Source organism: Acomys minous (assembly GCF_964271855.1).
Source record: "Acomys minous genome assembly, chromosome: 11".
Lineage (NCBI taxonomy): Eukaryota > Metazoa > Chordata > Mammalia > Rodentia > Muridae > Acomys > Acomys minous.
The window spans coordinates 76435323-76454426 of NC_140492.1; the positions used below are offsets into that span (position 1 = coordinate 76435323).

Sequence of the window (19104 nt, forward strand, 5' to 3'; positions counted from 1 at the left end):
GATTGTGAACCACAAATCAAATTTACTGATTTATTTGTAACTGTGAATCTGGGGCCAACCCATCAGATTGTACATGTTGGGGTTGTGCTCCAATTGTCAGCTGGCCTGACTTCCCATCTTGAAGCTGAGATTCTGGGGCTGATGGAACAGAACCTGACTTCACACCTTGAAGCCAAGGCTCTGGGGCTGATGGCACAGAACCCGACTTCACACCTTGAAGCTGAGACACTGGGGCTGATGGCACAGAACCTGACTTCACACCTTGAAGCCGAGACTCTGGGGCTGATGGAACAGAACCTGACTTCACACCTTGAAGCTGAGACACTGGGGCTGATGGCACAGAACCCAACTTCACACCTTGAAGCTGAGACTCTGAGGCTGATGGCACAGAACCAGATTTCACACCTTGAAGCCGAGACTCTGGGGCTGATGGAACAGAACCCAACTTCACACCTTGAAGCCGAGACTCTGGGACTGATGGCACAGAACCCGACTTCACACCTTGAAGCGGAGACACTGGGGCTGATGGCACAGAACCAGACTTCACACCTTGAAGCGGAGACTCTGAGGCTGATGACACAGAACCCAACTTCACACCTTGAAGCCGAGACTCTGGGACTGATTGCACAGAACGAGACTTCACACTTTGAAGCCGAGGCTCTGGGGCTGATGGCACAGAATGCTACTTCACACCTTGAAGCCGAGGCTCTGGGGCTGATGGCTCAGAACATGACTTCATACTTTGAAGCTGAGACACTGGGGCTGATGGAAAAGAACTCGACTTCACACCTTGAAGCTGAGACTTTGGGGCTGATGGAACAGAACCCGACTTCACACCTTGAAGCTGAGACTCTGGGGCTGATGGCATGAAATCCTTATGTTGTGATTGTGGAACGGGGGTTAATTCCTCAGGGAGTACATTCTGCTGATAAAGTTCTGGGGCCAAATTGGTAGATACCATCATTGAGGTCAACAGTCTATGTTTTGCCCTTTCTGGGACTAAATCTGTGGGTATGTCCACAGATTTCATACTTGGCAATTTTGGATCCAGGACTGGGTTCTCATATTTTATATCCTGTGAGTCCCAGGGCGAGTTCACTGAATCCATGAGCTTAGGTTGTGGGATTGTGTGTCCTCCCAAATATCCCATTTCTTGAAGTGGCAGTGTAGCTGGCACTACTTTGGATTCTGTAACTGGATGCTGCTGGCTCATTCCTATAGGTGCTGCCCCTTTATCTGGTGCCCCTCCGGTTGTTCTCACATCTTCGTGATTTGATGGTGTCATCTTTAGAGTAGTCTTCATTTCTGGCCAGGTCCTGGAGGCCAACACTGCAGTCTTCATCACTTTGTGACTTTGCCTTGAGCTCACCTCTGAATAGCCCAATTCTTTGCACCATGGGGTAAATTTCGAAGGGTCCATGTTCTGATGAGGTTGTCCTGGAGTAGATGGCTTTGGGGAAAATCTCACAGATGTGGTCACCCTCGAGTGTGCTTCTGGGCTGAGTCCCATTAAGTCATAACCTGAAGCAATGGCAGTGGTGTGACCTTTATGCTGGCCTTGGCTGAACATGGCATTTTGGGTGCCAGCTCCATGTTAGGTACTCGTGCCTTTTGTGGCTGTACCCATTTTTCTGGAGGATCTATGACCCTCTGTTCTATACTCTGTTCTGACAGGTGCTTTGGATCCTTTTTCAGTGAATGAAGTGATGAAACACCTGAAGATCTGTATGTATTTTCCTCATCGCTCTGAGGAATGGGTATAGGCAACTGAGTCTTGGGTCTCCTTGTTCAGAGACCCCTGGTACCTCTGCCAGATCATTGAGCATGTCCCAGGATTTCTTTACAGGCAGAGGTACTAGGTGTTTCCGCAAAGCAGAAACCTTCCAAGATATATGCTCTTCCAGGTCTCCTCTGACAGAAGGAGAGAGCTGGAGTGGAGACCATACTAGGGGTCCCCGGCTCTCATTCAAAATAGAATTTGGCCCATGTAAGGGAGGAAGAACTGACAAATCCTGAAAAAAAAACCAACTGATTTTTCAGGATCTGTCATCTTAAAAGTACTCTGAGGTGTGCCTTGGTTCCTGGACATAGAGGGTGTCTTTGGCAGGGAAACAGGTCCACTATTGCTGTGGGATTGCAAAGTTGTTCCTTCAGAAAGGGCAGGGAGATAAGACAGGCTTGAGCTGTTGTTGGAGGATCCAGAGGATGTGCTGTACTCACTATAATGCTTTCCCTTTTTACAGTAGGAGCCAAGTGAGACAGCCTCCTGAGCCACAATTCAGAGACAGAGGAAGAAGACACAATGTGGGACTCATGTAAACTTTGTCCCACAAGTATCACCCTGAAAAACAAGAGAAATGTTTTCATTTTCATAGGAGCCAGTAAAGGAAAATTAGGAAGAAGAAAGGGAATAGTCATTTCAAATCCAAAATATGCTTGGTCTAAGGGAGATGTGATGGGGATAAGGAGTTGCGTTCACAAACATCAATTATGTGCATGAAGAATTCCTCCATCAAGAGCAAGATAGACAAGTCAGTCAGTCAAGTGCATGCCACACAATTAGAAAAGCTGAGGTCCATGCCCATAACCCACATGATAATGAAAGGACAGGGTGCCCTCGTGCTGGGGAAACAGAGACGAGTGCATCCATAGGCTCACGAACTGGCCAGCCATAGCCAATCAGTGAATCCAAGTGGGAGACTCTATCTCAGTAAGCAAGGTGGATGGCACCAAAGAAGTGACACACTCATTTTACACACACACACACACACACACACCTGTGCTTGCCATTAAGCCAGAAGACCTGAGTTTGATCACTAAGACACACATGTTGGAGAAGAAAACTGATTGCCTTGGCTTGCCCTCTGGCTTCCACATGCATGATATGGGACAGATGTGCACACATGCACACACACACACACACACACACACACACACACACACACACACACACAAGAAAAAATATGTGTAATATAAATATACTTTTAATAAACAAACACACAAAACCTCATTGCTGTGGGAGCTGGATAAATGGCTCATCAGTTAAGAGCAATGATTTCTCTTCCAGAGGACCCAAGTTTGATTCCCAACACACACATGTTGGTTCACAAATTTCTGTAACTCCAGTACCAGGAGATACATACAATCTTCTGGATGCTGTGTGCAGCAGGCATGCCTGTGGTACACAGACATACATGCAGGCAAAACATTCATACACATAAAACATAAATACATCTAAAAATTTCTATTATTCAAACTTTTCTCTTTATCTCTCTTTTTTGATTCTGTTTTCTTCTTCCTTCCTTTATTTTAAATCTTTCTCTACCCTCCACCCAGAAACTCTGTTTCCTGACCTTGCATTTTCTAGTTGTCGTAAGATCTGTTCAAGATGCTTGTATATTGCCCATAGTGCGTAATCCTGGGTCCACTTGATATGAAATCCTGTAATACTGGACACAGCAAAGAATGCCAATGGAATTGAAGTGATATTAAAGTACCAGTAAGCTAACCCAGTAGAAATAGTTAATCTAGGAAGAAGATAATTGCTCTTATAGTAAATGAAGTACAAATATTTTACTTATAGCATTTACAATTAAGATGGTACCTTCATTCGGGTTTCTATCACTGTGATTAAACACCGTGACCATAAACAACTAGTGGGGAAACGATATGTTTTATCTTACTATTCTCAGATCATATTCCACTGCTGAGAGAAGCCAGAGTAGAAACTCAGGTCAGGATCTGTGAGGCAGGTGCTGATGCAGAAGCCATGGAGGAACTCTTGTTTACTGGCTTGCTTTCATGGCTTGCTCACCCTGCCTTCTTATACCACCTACAACCACCAGTCCAGGGTGGCACCACCCACAGTGAGCCGGACCTTACCATACCAGTCATCAATTAAGAAAACGCACCCTGTCTTGCCCACTGGGCAATCTGGAAGGGGCAGTCGAGGTGCCCTCTTCAACACAACACTGGCTTATATCAGGTTGGCATGAACCAAGCCAGCACAGGCATTTTGACAGGAGGACAGACCGAAGTCAGACTCTGCTTACCCCGTCACTTCGTCACCACTAATAAAATGTAGCCTGGCTTCTTCCACCTGTGAAGCTGGTAACAGGAGTAAAGAAGATGCTATTTAGCATAGTGCCTGCTGATGTCATTCTAAGAGAACCCCCTTCATTTAACAACCATGAGGGCAAAGGTGAAGTTGTGCTTATCATGGAGCCAATTAGTGGCCCAGCACAGCTATCAAGTCTTTTCAAAGTCCATGCTATGCTCTCTCCATCATGTACTGTAAGCGTCCCATTAGAAGCACGGGACTGGGAAGTACATGGCAGTGGGGGACACAGAGATTCTGATACATTTTTCCCTCAAAGATGTCTACCACAAATCTATGCTAGAGGAATACAGGTAACAGACATCCTTCATCAAACTCTTGGGGATTATCTTCATCCATTCTCCTGACCCACTGAATTTCCTTCCCACACTTTGGGCTTTCATAAAAATACATGGACAGAGAAGCATGAGAAAGGGAGGTAAGGGGGGATATGGGCTGTTCGCATGACTTTGGAAGGTGTTAGAAAGATGGTATACTCTCCAGTCACATCCCCTTTCCCCACTTTCTTCCACATGCTGTTAAAGACTAGAATGTTAAAGCAGATCTGCCATCAGCCTTGAGGTAGCAAAACGGGGTAGAACTGTTCTGACCTGTGAGCTTCTGGGTCTGTTGCTTCGAAGCCTAGAGAAACACAGAAAGAAACACTAAGTCAGGTTTACATTCTAGGTTGGAGATTTTATTGACAATACATCTCATCTCATCTATGGATATTCTTATGTCCCACATCAAGTATCAACTCAGTTGTCTTCCCTAGCCATATCATTAGTTACCATCTCATTTATTTATTTGTGAGTGATTTATTAAATATACTAAGATATCAGCAAGATAATATCTGTGACACCATGTCTGATGACTTGAGTTCCATCTCTGGAGCTCACATAGTAAAAGGAGAGAAGCAATTTCCACATGATGTGCTCTCACCTCCCCATGCATGCCATGGCATCTGTGCATACATGCACACACATACATATAAGTTGTTTTTTAAAACTAAGTTCTATATTATTGTGTGGAGTACTAACTCTAAAGTAAATATGAGCCACGTACTCTAGAGACTTGCATTAACAAGGGAAACAGCCACTTAAACAGTGGTCAGTGGGTTAAGGTGCCTGCTGCCAAGCCTTGGCAGCCTACATTGAATTCCTAAGACCTTCAAGGCAGATGGAAAGAACTGACCCTTGCAGGTTGTCCTCTACTTCTACCTGCCCCATGACATGCACACATGTGTGTACACACACACACACACACACACACACACACACACACACACACACACACATCACACACACATCACACACACACATCATACACAAACACTTTCAGCACACTAGGAGTGCTCTGTGCTTCTTCCCACTTGCCTTTTTTTCTTTCCTCATAGTTAAACAATTTTGATTTTCATCATAAATACTTTTCTTTTATCACTTAGCACATGTGTTATTTTGTGATTTTGAATTTTAAATAATAATCATTTAGTATACATTCCTTCATTCGGTGAAAGTAATGTTTTCAGTGTTATATAATGTTTCTGTTTTTTACTATGTCTTAATTTATCCTTAGCCAATAGACATCATGTGTTATGCTTGAAATAGTGCTTAAATTGCTCAATTTGGGGCTGTTTAAAGAAGAGATAAGACAAAACCTTAAGAGAAAACCTAGGTTTTCTTAATGAATCTTTCGATCCATAAACATGACTCCTCTCTGTTTTATCTTCCTTTTAATACAATAATAGGCTTTTGCATAAATATCTTACACATCTCTTGTGTTATTTATATCTATGCTTGGTCATTTAATATTTCTTTATCTTTATGTTGGGTTGGGGATAGAACCCCACACTCTTGCACACACTAGGTAAAGCGCTTTACCCTATGTGCTGCTATTTTGGGTGGCATCTTCACAGAAGCTTGGTTCTTTAATTGATTGTCGATGGTGTCAAGAAATACAACTGACTTTTCCCTATGCTGTTGTCACTCAAGTTTGCTTAGCTCATATGTTAATTCCAAGATAAAAATTCTACACCCAAATGTTATCTCCAGATAAAGTTTCATTTTTCCTTTCCAGCCTTAGGACTCTCCTTCCCCCATGTTCTTCTGTCCTGGCTAGGGCCCCTAGTACAGAGAATGAAAGACTCTCCTGCCTCTGTCTCCCAAGTGCTGGGATAAAAGGAATGCACTACCATGCTCAGCCTAAAGCTTCTAAAGTGAATTAAGAGAGAGAGAGACATGCTGTCTCAACTCTCCCTTTCCCTCCAGTCATTTCCTCCTATGGCCCAGAGGCTAAGCATTTATACAAACCTACAGGGGTCCAGCATGTGGAGAAGTGAGGTCCAGGATAGAGTGGCTATTACCTACCTTTGTCTTGGGTGCCACCTGCTTCTGGCTCTGGCTCCAAGAAAACAACTCCCAAATTCCACTAACTAACAAAACGAAAATTATAAAGCTGAAACTGGCAGGCAGTGGGATACCCAGCTCCCAAACTAGTACCATTTCTCAAGCCTATTCCTCTCTCAACTGGAGAGATTCTGTCTCCAGGCTGAGATTCCATGACATCACAACTGGCACACAGTCTTTCCTGTGGTTGCCCTCTGTACTGAGATGTCTGATAGCCAAAGATCAGGGAAGAATCCATCCAGGAATCTTCTGGGGCCTAGCTACACAAACTGTTATTAAGGGAGGAGTGATGAGGCAAAGTTTCAAAGGGCATCCAAAATGGCTTGTTCTGACTCCCATTTTCTTTGGAGCCGGCCACTGTCCTAAGTTTGGACTGAGTACACTGCCATAAATTTCACACTGCAGCTTAGCACACAGAGTCATGTAGAATCGGAGAGAGTTAGGACAGCTGAGGTGGGAACCCACATAGACTTCGAGGCGCTTGGTTTTGTAAGACCACGGGTCTCCATGTTCTCTAGTTTCTGTCGCCCTGAGACACATCACTGTGAGTAGTGGCCTTCGAGGAGCACCCTCTCTTAGGACCTACTGTCTCACTGCCGCGTTTATATTTTTTATTTTGGAATAACCAAAAGCTGAAACAATAGTACAGAAAATCCCATTGACCTTTGTTCAAGAATCCTTAACATGGGTATTTTGCCTGCACCTGCGTGCACCACATGCATGCCTGAGAGCCAAAGAGGGCATCAGATCCCCTGGAACTGGAGTTGCAGACAGTTGTAAGCCACTAGGGGGTGCTAGGACAAGGCTCAAGTCCTCTGCAAGAGCAGCCAGTGCTCTTAACCACTGAGACATCTCCCCAGCCCCATTATATAACTCTAGCATACTTGTAAAAACCACAAGACTAACATGGGAGATGGAGGTGGGAGGATCCAGAATTCAAAGTCATCCTTGGCTCCACTGCAAAGCCAAAGCCAGTTTGAGCTAACAAATCCTATGTTTAAAAAAAAAAATCAGTGCCTTTATATTAAGTAAAATCCAGCTGTTATTTGGATTTCTTATTTCTCCACAAATGTTCAGTATCTAATCCATAGTACCATGCTGGTGAACATCAAGCCCAGAGTCCTCTGAGTCCTAGGATTTATAACTTCAAAAAGAAAAGAAATAAAGAAATTAAGAAATTAAGAAAAAGAAAAGAAAAAATAGGCCCTAAATTTGAGTGTGTGTGGTGTTCTCTTTATGTTTAGACTGAGATTATGTGTTTGGGGTGGATGGGGATGTGGAACACACAGCAGTGGTACCCGTCCTTCGCATTCCAGCATACAAAGACTGATAGGCTATCAATTTGTGACCCCAGTGCCAAGTACTTTTTAGGCCAGTGCGTGATGCATTTCTCTACCTGGCGTTACCATTTCCCTTTGTTCATACTTTGTTCCTGGAAGCGGTCTGTAGATCTCCTGTTGGGGGTACAGGGGCTAGCGTGACTGAGTCCCCATGTCCTGGAGGAACAATATAACACACATATTATTTGAAGTTCCTGTGCACAAAACATTAGCCTTCCTTTCTCCTCATTCTTTGTTCGATTATATTTACTGCTTTGAATGTGTGCATATTTCTCTTGTGCTTTGTATTACGGCTCATTATTGTCATTATTCATCTTAGTGCTCCATTTTTTTTTCCAGTTTTTTTCTGTGGTAAGTTCTTCTGCCTGCTTGATTTGGATATATGCCATCACTGTGTAGTTTGGGGACCCTATAAAACAGAGCTCATTTTTGGAGTCAGTCACCAGCTGAAAAGAGACCAGTTCTTCCCTCTCCCATGAGGGGAGTGTTTTATAACTAGTTTCTATATGCCACACTAGATTTAATCCATGTTGACAAACCCTGCCTTGAGTTTAAGTGGGACATTGGGCATTTAGCTGTGTGTGTTGAGACCATATGTGAAATCAGGTTGGTACTTTCATCCCCTACCAGGTTCAAACTCCCTTCTTTGACCTTACACACTCTGTAGAATATTCAAGATCCATGCTAGCTGGCCTAAGTTGTGAAAATAACAATGGATCATGAGTTCCATTTTTAATATATTAGGTTTCAAACATGTTCAGTATCCAACTGTCTCCTACTCTAAGTCCTCTTGGTTTTGATCCAGCAAATGGATATCAGAGAGATGACTTCCTTTATCTTCTTCAGTCCTGGAGTCTTCAGGGTCAGCTCCCTGTCGTCATTGTGTCATCATCACTGCCTATGCTCTTGATGTTTTCATCCCCTCAGATGTTTGGTTTCTCCAGAGAGTGCTAGTATTGAGAAGCATGCTGTAGCCAGTTTGTCTCTGAGGAATTTTTTAACAGGGAGAAAATCTTGCTGGATAGCCTCCAATTCAATCTCCTACCACATCCTTCCATGTGAAGGGATCAGAGGTGCATGCCTCCACACCTTATTCCATTCTAACAAATTTCTGAACTTCTTTAGCTCTTTTATGTAGGGGACGGGCTATAAGGACAATGTTCTTCCATCTTGTTAGAGCCTAGGTTCCTATTTCTCCAGCAGTCTGCCATTTATCAGAAACCTGCTGACCCTGTCGTAGTTTGGCAGGTAGACACCTGTTGTGGTTTATTGTGGGAGCTGGTCATTTTTAGACCCCCGAGCTACTTTCTTGCTATAAACTAGCTTTTCCAGTAAGACTACTGGTAAGATCAGATTAAAGCAGCTGCCTGTGAGCAGCAGTTCCGGGAACTTTTTCCTGACTAACCAGATTTTCACAACTTCTTTTTCTTTCTGGAATTTCTCTCTTCTGCAATTATAGCAGCTGTAAAGGTAGACACCTTCTGGAACATTCCAGAGTTAGGTATTCATAGCAACCCTTGCTTACACAAATACCCATGCCTCTGTGCCTATGAAAACTTCGTGAAATTTTTCAATAAACGGAGTTTGATCAGAATCCAGACTTGCCCCCTTCTTCGTGTCTTGTGTTCTGTCCCTATACAGGAAAATTCTTCTCCCGAGCATTAGTCGAACCCCGGCGGGTCGGGACATTTTTGAATCTCCTGACAAAGACTTAACTCTCTATTATTCACTCTGTATAACCTCTGTAAGTTTTTAAACAGTTCCAAGTTTTATTTGTCTCATTTTTCCTTTGTTGTCCTAGATTCTCGACCTCCCTTTGTAATATTCCAAGATAGTCTTAACCACTAAAAGTTCCTGTAACTCCATGGGGGAGGTCCTGGGGCATCTCTTTGTTGGCTATTTCTCTGCCACTAGGGGGAGCCAGATCTCAACAGTGAGAGCCTTGGTTGTAGACACCTGAAGACTGGATGGGGATGAATTCGGGTGCCTTTGATATATCAAAACTTATGAGAACTTAAGTCTAAGGCTGTTCAGACACCTTCCTAGTGTTTGTTGGGTCCAACCACCAAAGGGTACCCAGCACTGCCAGACTTCCTTATACTCTTTCTTGCAAACACCAGGGGAGGGTGTAACCAAAGCCCTCTGCTCGCTGGTCTCTGAGTGGATGTGGCACTCATTCTAGTCCCAAGGAGGCTGTCTAACTGGCATTGTCTTTCTCTCACGAATACTATCTGGAACACAGCTTCTCTCTTGCCTGGAATACATGAAGCCCCCAATTTCCTTTTTTCCGGGTACTGAGTTTTATTACTGACTTTTTGGAGGTTAGGTTTCAAAACAAGACATTTAGTTTTATTGCTGAAATCAAAAGACACCACTAAAAGTGAAAACAGTCCAGCCCAGACCTTTTTTTTTTTGACAGGGTTTCTCTGTGTAGCTTTGGCTGTCCTGGACTCACTTTTCTGACCCTGCTGGCCTAAAACTCGGAGATCTGCTTGCCTCTGTTTCCCCAAGTGCTGGGTTACAGGAATGTAATATTGTACCCCGCTTCCATTACCCATCCTTAAAAGAGATGTCACAAGTACTTCATGGCTTGCTAACCTCTATGCTATTGGCCAGAGACCACATTAGTTTCTAGGCCTTTTAGCTGTAGAACCACTCTCATAATGCCTGTAAAGGAGTTTCTATGTAGACGCATCTTAAGCTTTAGTGTGCACCTGGAAGTGCAATGATTGTTGCCTGGAAGCCTTTCCTCAGATTGTACTGTGTTTCAAATAGCTGACAACAAACTGCCTGGCACTGGACTCCCCATGTCCGATCCATGCTCATGAAGTAGATCTGCATCAGCATTTCATTCTTATCTCTTCACCTGGTTCACTTCCTGTGTGACACCTGCTGGGACCCCCTCAATGTACCTGTGTGTGCATGCATGCAGACCAGAGGATATTTCCAAGAAAGATACACCCATGGAGAAAAAAGCCGTTAACTCTACACCCCTTCCTGACTTTGTAAAAATACTTTCTGTGACAGTCTAGGTTTTGGAGCCTCCTATCACGCTCCCACCTGCAACATGGCCAATGCCCTTCAAAAGAGCTTGGAGTTGGCAATGCGGAGGTCCAGCATGTGGTTCTGTGGGATCTTCCCCAGCAGCACGTGGGCTCCATTGCTCACTGTATTCAAAACCCATTTGGTACTTAGCCTACCCTGGAACTACACATCAGGAGTTAGTGGCTGCGAGAGCACCAGGGTAAAGGAGCCATACTATAAAACAGAAAACATGATAGGAAACCAGACACCAAAAAGCAGACCATCTGATGACAACCCTTTCAACTTTATTCTATTCCCGTGAGGGCTGAAGCCTATGCCATAAATCCTCTGTAATTAAGCTCACGACATCAGCATATCAACAGACCAACCAGTGGAACAAAATAGAAAATCCAGAATGTACCCAAAAGTGGTGGTGCACGCCTTTATTCCCATCACTCAGGAGGCAGGCAAATCTCTGAGTTCAAGGCTAGTTGGTCTATGGAGTGAGTTCCAGGAAAGTCAAAGCTATGCAGAGATACCTTGTCATGAAAAACAAAACAAAACAAAACAAAACAAAACGAAACAAAAGAAGAGGGGCCTAGAGAGATGGCTCAGAGGTTAGGAGCACTGTCTTCTCTTCCAGAGGTCTTGAGTTCAATTCCTAGCAACCATATGGTGGCTCACAACCATTGATAATGAGATCTGGTGCCCTCTTCTGGCATGCCGGTGTACATGCAGGCAGAACAGTGTATAAATAATTAGTAAATGGATCTTTAAAAAGAAACTGCAAGTTTAAGGTGTTCAAGAATGACGATAGAGGGATGAAGATGCAGCTGCAGGAGTAGAAATTACAGGGAAGATTGAAAAGTAGGCTCTGCAGAAGATCTAGAAATTGAGTCAAATATCCTGCAACAAGGTGTCGTGTAGCCTGGTAGGTTTCTGGTTAGACTTCCCCTCCTTATAAGAACATGTTCAGCAAGCATGTGGAATTCCTCTCCATGCAGATGAGCATTCCCAGCACCTCCACCCCAGTCAATGATGTGCATTCACCCTGTGAACCCCTACCCACTCCCCAAGGTTTGTTTGTTTATTTTGGGTGTTTGAGACAATGTTTAGCCCTGGCTGTCCTGGAACTCACACTGTAGACTTGGCTGGCCTCAAACTCACAGAGATTTGCTTGCCTCTGCCACAGGAGTGCTAAGATTAAAGAGTTGTGCCACCACTGCTTGGCCTCCCCTTGGTTTAAACAGTCCTTATTCACCCCTCAATAAAGAGAGCTATTTCACTGAAAAAAAGACCTCAGAGAAGGCACCACCACCACCAACTAGCCCATCTGCCCCAGCTAAGCTTCGTTCTCTCCAGCCCAGTCCAGCCCAGCCCAGTGCACAACAGTACCTGGATACCCTGAGGGGAGAGACTGAACAGGGGTGCCAAAGGACTGAAATGCCATGTTTAAGAAATGTGCTGTTTACCTAACTCAACCTTTTTGTGGTGATTTTCTTGCTGCTTTAATCCTTTCTCCAACCATTCCCAGTTTACCTCCAAATAAATCCCCACTTATCTCCAACTTGACCCTTCTCAGATCTATTTGCTGGAATGCAAAACAACTGTCAAGATCATAAGCCAACAAAAGACCAAACAGTCTAAGAACACACTTGCTGGTCAGACCTGCTTACACAGACATCTGTCCCAGGTGCCCCGTCTGCCAGTTAGGATTTGTGTTGTCCCTTAGCCCCATCTTTTCCAGTTTATCTCCCAAGCCTCTCTCTCAGCTTAACCCCCACACACACTCTGATGTAGATGCAGACTATCTAAGGACACACTGAGTATCTGTGTCATGTACAGGCCAGAGGAACAATACTTACTGACTCCATGGTCAATCCGATTGTTGCCAGGTATTTAGGCACAAATCTCTTCTCACAGAAGTGCTTTATAATACAGCTCTAGGAAGACAAAAATGCACATATTTAGCAATATATACTGGAGAGATGTGGGAAATGAACAATTTCTTCATCAGAGTTTCATTGGTCAACTCAATGAAAAGTAAAGTGTTTTCAAATGCATGTAAATGGATGCTTGAAACTCTAGCCCTTGAGAAGGAGAAACAGAAGCATCAAGAGATCAAGGCCAGCCTCAGCCACATGAGACCCTATCCCAGAAATAAAACAACTCTCCAAAAGACAAAAGGAAACCAAACCTCTGATGTACCTAAAACAAGTATAAAAAGTGAGGATTGGTTTGTTTTGAGAGAGACTTGCTCCTAACTGTCTTTGAATTCACTATGGAGATCAGGCTGGCCTCAGACTCACAGAGAGTGGCATGCCTCTGCCTCCCTAGTACTGGGATTAAAGGTGTGTACCAGCAACCAGGTCATGGGTGAAAATTTTAAAGAAAAAATTTCACTTGTTACCTTCATACTAAATGTGGATGTATTTTCAATTTTATTGTCAGTCCCTGAGCTCTTGTCTTCCAGAGACATGTCCCAGCCTTACACATTCACACCACTAAAACCTCCACATCTAGCCTTGCCTCCAGCCCAGGACCAGATCTACATGTCTAAGCATCTGCCAGATGGACTGTACTCCAATATCCGCCATCATCTCATTCAACATGTCCCAAATGAGCTAATATGACTGTCCGGCTGACATCTGGCTCTGTGCATCTCACCATCATTTTCCCAGGGCAGTGACAAAGAACCAAAATATTAAAGCCATATTTCATTCAGGGCCTAACTCTTCAAGTCTACATTATCATTATCTTTAGTACCAATATCCAAAAACCCAGATGGATGAATAAGATGTATTACATCCATAGAAAGGAATATATTTCTACAATATGAAAAATATGCTGATACATGCCACAATGAGATGAAATAACCAGAATTGGTTAAGTCCCTAGAGGCAGGAAGTGGATAATGGTTTGGGGAAACAGGGCAAGCCTGGTAATTGCCATGTTTTTGTTGTTGTTGTTGTTGTTGTTGTTGTTGTTGTTTTGTTTTGCTTTGGGGGATGATGAAAATGTCCCATAACTGATAACAATAATGGTTTCATAGCTCTGTGCATGACCTGGAAATCAGTGAATTGTATGTTTTAAATAAGTAAACTCCACATGAGTGGTCTTGTTTTTAAATTTCTACTTTCTCTTTAGTTATGTGTATATGTGTATGTCTATGGATATATGCACATGTGTGTGCAGGTGCCGACAGAATACAGAAGAGCATATCAAATCCCCTGGAGCTGAGACACAGACAGCTGTGAGCTGCACAATCTGGTGTTGGTGTAAGGCTGAATGCCGGTCTTCTGCAAGAGTCGCAAGTGCTTTTAATTGCTGAGCTATCTCTTCGGCCCTTATTAAGCCTTTTTCAACTTGAGAGGTTTTTAGTCTTTGGAGGAAGAAAGAGATTATTTCCAGTATTTCTTTTCTTTTAGTCCATCTCCCATTGACTGTGTATATGTATGTGTGTGTGTGTGTATGTGTGTGTGTGTGTGCCCTGTATCAGCTGATAACTTTTGGAAATTTGTTCTCTCTTTCTACCATAAGCTCTGGGGACTGAACTCAGGTCACCCATGCTTACACAATAAGGACTTTTACACCAGCTCATCCCTAACCCCTTCCTATATGGGAAACTTTAGATTTCTCAATGACCCCTGTTTATATTCAATTCAACTACTTGCAGTGACAGTCACTGTATTGCAAAGCCCCATGCCAGTCTTCAAGGTCTCCTAGGATCTGAAATTACCTAATATGCTCATTCATCATTTTCCTCATGTCTCTTTCTACATAATATGTTAACTTTGATAGCATAATTTTAAAAATAGTAAATAAAAGTGGTTAGTTTTATTTAAAATATTAAGCAAATTTCAAAACTGTCTTACATTTATCATCATAGAAAGCCAAAAATTACATAGAAAAGGAATTTCAATTAAGCATGTGGGTGTCATTCTTCAGTGGCCACCCATCTTTCTTTCTGAGATAAAATCTCTCTCGGGACCTGGGGTTTGCTGATTAATCAGGCTACTTGGTCAGTGAGCCCCAAGGATCCTCCTGTCACAGCTTGCCCATCATTGGGATTAAAAGCCTGTGCCACCAGGCTCAGCTTTTTAAAAAAAATAGTGTTTTATTAATTTATTCATATTACATCTAAATTGTTAGCCCATCCCTTGTATCCTCCCATTCCTCCCTCCTTCCTTCTTCCCCCCTACTCCCCTCCCCTATGTCTGTGACTGAGGGGGCCCTCCCCCCTATATGCTCTTAAGGTATCAAGTCTCTTCTTGGTAACTTACTATCCTGCCTCTGAGTGCCACCATGCCTCCCTATCCAGGAGATGTGGTCAGAGATGGGGCACCAGAGTTTGTGTGAAAGTCAGATCTCCTTCTCCACTCAATGGTGGAGAATGTCTGGTCCATTGGCTAGTCTGGGTCAGGGTTCCAAGTTTACTGCCTATATTTTCCTTGGCTGGTGCCATAGTTTGAGGAGGACCCCAGGACCCAGATCCGCCTGTCATAAAGTTCCTCTTGTAGGTTTCCAGGACCCTCGGGATCCTTCTATTTCCTCATTCTCTCAGGCTTCTCTCACCTAAAGTCTCAATAGGATGTCCTCTCCTCTGACCCACTTTCCTGGTAAGTAAAGTTTTTCATGGTGCCTGCCCCTTGGGCTAGTGTCTTGATATAAATGAGTATATACCATTTAACTCTTTTTACTTCTGGGTGAACTCAGGCTCAGCTTTTTGCAGGGGTTCTGGGAATAGAGCTGTTTTCTATAGCACCAGCTGAGCTATATTTCCATGTCTCTTTGCTGTTTAAAACAGAGTTGGAACATAGTCAACAAATGTTAATTTTCATCAAAAGCTCTGTTAACACATACACTAAGGTACATAAAAGTACAGGACCATGCTACATATTAAAACACTAATAAATATTTACTGAGATCTGCTAAGTGCATGGCACTGGTTAGCATGCCTTCTGCACTTGGGAGAATAGAAGTCCGCGCTTCTAATCCCTTCCCTGTCAATGTTACCTGAACTTGGAGATTCTTAACCAACAGCTTCCACTTGTTAAAAGAAGAAAACAAGAAAGAATAGGCATCTAAATTCATCTGGGAAAAGCCTCAAGTCACTGCTTCCTTTCCCTTCCCATCTGAGGGGAAGTTTTATAGTTAACATGCAGCAGATAGAACACATGGAAAGGTACTATTAAAAAAAAAAAGACAAGAAAAATAGGCTTCTCTAAGAAAATGGACATGACATTAACAGAAATTTAAAACAAAAACAACATAGGATCCAGGGCAGCCAGTACAAGTCCCCTTACAACCCACCAGGTTACTATGCTCTAGTGATGGAAATACAGACTTCCAGGCTATACCCAGCAACATTTTTCTGAATCTAACCCTCCATGGGCATCCCCTTAAACAGTGCAGCTAGGAGGCAACACTCTCCTCCCCTGCAGGTTCTGGATCCCTGTCAGGGGAAGCAGATTTGGTATCCAAGCTAACCATCCTTCATTGGGACCCACGCTTCCTTACTACTTTCAAAATACAATCAAAGGTCAGAGGCCTCCATCACCCTCACTCTGCCAGGGCTGCTGATTCCAGTGTCCTTAGCACCTAGCCAGCCTGTCTCTCAGATCTGCAAGCCCAATAGCAGAACCACAGCGCTCCTCACCACTCTGGCTCTGCGGCTCGCCCTGCCCACCGCTGCCTGGCCAGGGACTGATGTGGGCAGTTGAGAAGCCTTGGGCTGTTGGGAAACCGTTGGCAGTTGGGATTCCTCAAGTGGAATCTGGAGATGACAATGCACACTGATGTCATTACAGGGGCCAGGAGGACTGAGTCTTAGGGTCCTGATGGTCAGGTGTAAACTGGGTGCCTGCAGGAGTTTGGGGTGTTTTTGACAGGCCCCAGCGTTGGTCTGCACTTAGTGTACTAAGTGTACTAGAGTCTCTGTTCTAGGGAGTTTCTGAATCTGAGTATAAGGACCAGTCATGCCAAAACTGTAAGCAAACCATGGCCTTTGATGGAATCTTTCCCGGTGGGTGCCTCTGCTGCCCCACATCAATACAGTGACCACTCAGTTTCTGCAGAGGGCTGATCCCAGGATCAGAGTACATTCTGCAGATGTTCCAGACACATAAAGATGATGTCCAGCCAAATGCTTTAATTCTGGCAGAGGCAAGCAGTTCTCAGAGTTCAAGGCCAGGTGGGGATATATTGTGCAGTCCTGTTTCAAATCAATATATAAAAACTGTATAATCTTTACGTAACATATGCACACCCTCTGCCTATCTTAAAGTCACCTCTCTGTTACTTACACTGTCTTAGGGTATCTATTGCTGTGAAGAAACACCATGACCAAAGCAACCAGAGGAAAGAGTTTAACTTGGCTTATGCTTCCATATCACTGTTCACCATCAAAAGAAATTAGGACAGGAACTCAAGCAAAACAGGAACCTGGAGGCAGGAGCTGATGCAGAAGCCATGAAAAGTGCTACTTAGCGGCTTCCTCATGGCTTGCTCAGCCTACTTTCATAGAGAACACAGGGGCAGCCCCACCCACTATGGGCTGAGCCCTCCCCTATCAATCACTAATTGAGAAAATGCCTTACAGGCTTGCTTACAATCTGATCTTATGGAGGCCTTTATTCCTCCTCAAGACAGGGTCTCCCTGTGTAGCTGTGCCTGTCCTGGACTCACTTTGTAGATCAGGCTGGCCTTGAACTTACAGTGATCTGCCTGCCTCTGCCTCCCAAGGGTTGGGATTAAAGGCATGTGTTATGATGCCTGGCTTTTTTTTGTTTGTTTGTTTTGTTTTAAGATTTCTGCCTCAGATGACTTTAGTGAGTATCAAGTTAACATAAAACTAGCTATCAGATTTTGCTGTTATCTTCATTTTCTTAATTGTAGGGGGAGATTGGTCTAGATTAGAGATTAAACATTCAAGTGTCTTGAAACTAAAAGGGGGATCAGGAGAAGGGAGGCAGAGATCTTTATGGAGGAGGAGGAAGAGGTGATGACTTACAAGTGATAAGTAGAATGCGCATTGTCTTGGGAAAGGAAAGAAAGCAGGTAGCAAGGGGTGGGGCCACAGGGGGGAACAGTGGGACAGCAACCACGGAGTATAAAGTTTGATTTTATGTGTGTTTGGAAACATTCTGGTGAAACCAATTATTTTTGTTAACCTAAAAATTTATTATTTTTTAATGAAAATAAAAGTCAAATGCCCTCCATAGGATTCTCTTGAAACAGCACCCCTGGTACAAAGGTCACAGGATGCTCCCCTTGCTTTTTTGGTTCAAGTTTCAAACTCATGGCATTTGCATCTTGAGCCTGTATATCCCCAAACAAACCCACAGTTTTCAAGTCTTGAATCCTTGAACCTGGAGTCAACTTCATAGATTTTATATCTATGGCCTGGAAAGTTCTTGGGAATACCACTTTAGATTTTTTTTCCTCTCTAGACATTGTCCTGGGGTTAAGGTCACAGATCCCCAATCTTCTAACTTTTGCCTTGAAGGTAGAAGCTCAGGTTTTATGTCTTCTGACCTGGAGCATGGAGGCAGCTCCTCAAGTTTCCTATCACGTGCTTGCATCCCTAGTTGTCCCGCCCAGCAGGACCAGTAATTACGGGGTCGCGAGGGGAGCCATACCTGAAAAGATGGGACGAGAAAGAAGGAGACGAGACCAAGTAGAACTCCTATCAAGGTCTGTTTATTGAATCAAAAGCAAAAGCTTATATGGGGTGGAAGCAGGAGCCAAGCAGTAGGGGGTCTGAGAATGCCTCCAGGTGATCTCAGCAGGGGAACATCCTGTGGTTCATCTTGAAACAATTCCTATCTTACTTTAGCTAACTATCTCTTGGAAAGTCCCGAGCCAACCCGGCTAAACAACATCTGCAGAGGTCGAAAGGAGGAGGTTATGCAGAGGTCGAAAGGAGGAGGTTATGCAGAGGCTGAAATGAGGAAGTTATGCAGAGGCTGAAATAAGGAAGTTATGCAGAGGCTGAAATAAGGAAGTTATGCAGAGGCTGAAATAAGGAAGTTATGCAGAGGCTGAAATGAGGAAGTTTAGCTTTGGAATGTGGCATCAGAATTTTGCCTCAGCCAGTAGATTCTTTTAGCCTTGAATGACCCTGGGCTGGCTCCGGACATCTGCCCCTTCTTTATTAAATAGAAGCAGAGAGAGAGGGGGGGGGAGTAGAGGCCTGACCCTCCTGAAGATGGGCGTTGCGTTAAGAGGTCACTGCATG

General features: G+C 43.8%; 1 protein-coding gene across 1 annotated transcript; it reads right to left on the reverse strand.

Annotated features, from left to right (window-relative positions):
• Window positions 1-618: 618 nt before the first annotated feature.
• On the reverse strand, window positions 619-16673 carry LOC311608254 (uncharacterized protein). The gene is made up of 6 exons (XM_084800631.1): window positions 16525-16673; window positions 12731-12808; window positions 4708-4738; window positions 4053-4107; window positions 3354-3449; window positions 619-2341 (listed from the first exon to the last, which is right to left on the reverse strand). Exons 2-6 carry the CDS (start codon window positions 12737-12739, stop codon window positions 2047-2049), a joined length of 486 nt encoding a protein of 161 aa, XP_084656757.1. The 5' UTR covers window positions 12740-12808; window positions 16525-16673; the 3' UTR covers window positions 619-2046.
• Window positions 16674-19104: the final 2431 nt, after the last annotated feature.

What these genes read in the sequence shown, in the direction of transcription:
- LOC311608254 (XM_084800631.1), bottom strand. An exon ending in ACAGACCCAGAAGCTCACAG is followed by an intron (nt 4,108 to 4,707) that starts GTCAGAACAGTT and finishes TCCTGTTACCAG; the next exon opens with CTTCACAGGTGGAAGAAGCC. An exon ending in AGTGGTGACGAAGTGACGGG is followed by an intron (nt 3,450 to 4,052) that starts GTAAGCAGAGTC and finishes TGCTGTGTCCAG; the next exon opens with TATTACAGGATTTCATATCA.